The 3,794-nt window shown below is 38.4% G+C and overlaps 1 protein-coding gene across 1 annotated transcript in view; it reads left to right on the top strand.

The window, feature by feature from the left end:
- arhgap40 (Rho GTPase activating protein 40) overlaps nt 1-2,879 on the top strand; it is a 23,282-nt gene extending 20,403 nt beyond the window's left edge. The window contains exons 11-12 of the mRNA XM_016505630.1: nt 1,526-1,735; nt 2,703-2,879. Coding sequence (XP_016361116.1) covers nt 1,526-1,735; nt 2,703-2,879 — 387 coding nt within the window. The remainder of the gene's footprint in view (nt 1-1,525; nt 1,736-2,702) is intronic.
- The last annotated feature ends 915 nt before the right edge of the window (nt 2,880-3,794 follow it).

Raw genomic sequence — 3,794 nt, 5'->3', positions numbered from 1 at the left:
GACTAGTATTACTATCCTTGTGGGGACATTTGGTCCCCATAACGTGATAAATACCAGGTACACACACACACACACACAGCTAAATTTGTTGCTAGGTGCTTTTGGATGAAAAGTTGCTAAATTTAACAACAAAATTGCTAAGTTGGCAACACTGACTATAAATCACACTACCCGGGGGGGCGGGGAGGGGGGGGGGTCACCTCTCATCTCGACCAATCACGTGAATGAATGCAAGCGGAGTCGGTCTACCTCAGGGTTCAATGTGTGGACCGCGAAAGCATGTCAGGGGAGGTAGAATAATAATTAATTATTGACTACTAATTTGAATCAGTACTTTATAACGAAAACAATACCTTAAAAAGGAAAAGAAGCAGGCTTTTGCGATTACATCATTTTAAAAGTCCCAGGATCCAGTAAGTGAATTCAAAGAGAATTCAAAACAGCGCTAATGCAGAGAAAACACGGCCGATTTCATTAGAGATTGCGGAGAGAACAGTGACTTGCATCCAGATGTTGGTAAATTATTATTTTCAGCGTGTATTTGGCTTAAAAGCAAGAGTGTTGCTGACTGAAGGTGTTTAGATTATGCTGTGGTCAGAGGTTTAGTGATTCTGAATACATCCACATGCAGTCAGGTCAATGCAGGAGGTTTAGTGGTCTTTGGCGTCTCCCTGTGGTCCTGTTTGGTATCGCAGCTTGACTTGTGCTAATTTGTATTGAAAACTGATTTAAATATTGATTAATTGATTGTATACATAGATTGTGAATTATAAAAAAGTACTTGTTTATTTAATAAATAAATAAATAAGCAAATGGGGGACTTCTTTTTTTTTCACTTCAAGCACTGCCTAAAATCAAGGCGAGATTAAAACCAAATACTAGCTATGTTTCCATCAACCTCGTTTTATTCGCATTTTGAAGTATCGCATCAGAAACGAGTGATGGAAATGGCAAATTTCGAAAAGAAATCCCTTAATTCGCAAAAAAGTTTTTACGTTCGCTTGAGGTGGTTTTTGACTTGTATGAAAAAGGGTTAATGTGAATAATGGGAGATGGAAATGCATTTTGCGAATAAATCCCGCATGAGCGTTCAAAAAAGTCATGTGACTTTGCGCTATGGGACGGCATAACCCGACTAACCAGTGGACCGATTTTGTTGCACAGCATCTGAAATGTTGTTTTGGTCGTTCTGAAATGCCCGAGCAAAGTCTGTCGTCAAAGTATTCCTGTATAATTGTCTACCACGACTGCGTTCCCAAACAGCTGACATTCACCTCTGAAAGCATTGACAGTATTTATTGTGTTTCGTCTGTTCATTCGAAGCGCAAGTAATTTATTATATTTGAGAATTATTATATTCAGTGGCTTTAGTGATATTTAGTGCCAGTTTATCAGGAAGTGATGATTTTGTTCTCTGACTCGTTGGATGGAAATGGTGCTTAATTCGTGAATTCCCAATTTTCCACATAAGTTAAATTCGCCACTTAGGATGGAAACCTTGAAGTGTGAATGCATGTTTTTCCAGGTGCTGCTGGAGTTCCTCAGTAAGGTGGTCCTAAGCGAGAGGCGTAACCGCATGAACCTGTGGGCTGTCTCCACCATCATGGCTCCAAACCTCTTCTTGCACAAAGCTGTTCCCAGTAAACTAGCAGTGGACGGTCCAGAGAAGGGTCAGGCGGAGCGGGCGGCCGACATCATGAGACTCCTCATCCGCTACCAGGACCTGCTGTGGACGGTAAAGATCTGGAGAAACTCGCTTCTTCCCAAAGTGTTCAAGAGTGTTTGATGTGCTCTTCTGCAGGGGGCGTATTACAGAAAGTTTCTTATCTTAGGTATTAACTTAAAGAGGTGATGACATGAGAAATCAAATATGTGACCCTGCAGCACAAAAGCAGTCTTAAGTCGCTGGGGTATATTTGTAGCAATAGCCAACAATACATTGTATGGGTCAAATTATCAATTTTTCTTTTATGCCAAAAATCATTAGGATATTAAGTAAAGATCATGTTCCATGAAGATATTTTGTAAATTTCCTACCGTAAATATATCAAAACTTAATTTTTGATTAGTAATATGCATTGCTAAGAACTTAATTTGAACAACTTTAAAGGCGATTTTCTCAATATTTAGATTTTTTTGCACCCTCAGATTCCAGATTTTCAAATAGTTGTATCTCAGCCAAATATTGTCCTATCATAACAAACCATACTTATTTATTTAAAGCTTATTTATACAGCTTTCAGATGCTGTATAAATCTCAATTTCAAAAAAATGTCCCTGGGTCACATTTGCCTTGATCTTTTGGCATGCAAGAGGTCATTGTATCAACATCCTGCAAGTTTCATAGTTTAAAACAAATCATGCATCAAAATGTAACACATCTTCAGGGTCCTCCCAAGAGTCTTTCTACCATTAAACATCTCCATTCTTCATTTTCAATTATTAATAAACGTAATGCCATTGTTGGACAGCACAGCTATAAGTGTTTTTTTCCCCGTTTGGACAGCTGTGGGGTTGCCCTAAAGTTAAGACAATTTTTAGGATTTTTTGTCAAGTTAGGAGGTTTCTGTAATACCCCCTTCCTATCTGTAGCTAAGGTAGGATAGCGCACTTAAGAAATGCTGTTCTGTAATAAATGTGATCCTAACTGAAATTACCAAACAGATAAGATTTTAAAGCAAGGATCTTTAATACGCCCCCAGGTTCCTAACTTCCTGTTGAGTCAGGTGAGGAAGCTGAACGAGAACAGCAGCCGTCGCTATCAGTTCTACGACAAACGCATCAAGCACCTGCTCAGGAAGATCCACACGGACAGCAGAGACAAACCAGACAAGAACTCCGGCGAGGTGAGAGAGAAGATCCACATTTATCAACACTAAAGTCACTTTTTCAAAACTCTTCACGCAGTTCTCCTAACATCTTTCAACTTGAATTCAAAATGCACTAAAACTACCAAAACACCTTCATTCTTTTATAACACTAGCAATGGTTTTCAACACACTTTATCACTCATAACACAACAACCCAAAAACACTAACAACAGGGAGCATTATACAGTATTGCTTTTGTTACATTTCTTTACAAAACCAGAATGATACTCTACACTATTTATAATTCACTGCATTATATGTTACATGCTCCGTGTATACATTACAGTACAGAAGTTTTCCTCTTTTGTATGGATGGTAATGAAAGTGAAAGACTAAGCTGTATTTGATAGTATTTGATTTTTTACATTCAGAATATTTTTCTATATGACATTACTGTAGAAATGTATCAAATTTCTGTCTTTTTCATTTTTGTACTGTGCTAGGTTTTGAGCTTAAGTTTAACAATTTAGAAATTTTGTGCAAATTGGCTTGTGTAGTACATAAGGTTTTGGTGGTGTTTGTGTCGAAGTGAGAAAATAATTCATGTAATTTGACAGATGTGGTCAGTGAATGCATTTTGTGCCAAAGCAATGATAAATTATCCACAGTTTAGCCCACAGACACTGATGTTGTGCTCGCTGTGTGAAGAGTTGCGATTGTAAAAAACTGTAAAGCATCTGTTAAATGAGTAAATGCTAATGAAGATGGAATTAGGAGGGAAAGAGAGACGGGCGAAAGAGCGTGAGAGGATGAGGAGATGATTGGATGATCGCTTCAGAGGCTTTAGTCTCAGGAACAGAGATCACGAGACACGCCTACAGGACCTGACAGAACACACGAAGTGCACAAAAGCTCATACTCAACCATAATGTCCATAACATCTCTGATGAATCTAGAAACAAAATCATTGTCTAAGACAGACAC

Source organism: Sinocyclocheilus anshuiensis, unplaced genomic scaffold, assembly GCF_001515605.1.
Source record: "Sinocyclocheilus anshuiensis isolate Anshui unplaced genomic scaffold, SAMN03320099.WGS_v1.1 scaffold682, whole genome shotgun sequence".
NCBI classification, from domain to species: Eukaryota; Metazoa; Chordata; class Actinopteri; order Cypriniformes; family Cyprinidae; genus Sinocyclocheilus; species Sinocyclocheilus anshuiensis.
Note: the sequence above shows the minus strand (reverse complement) of the source record. Positions and strands in the feature narration are given on the sequence as shown.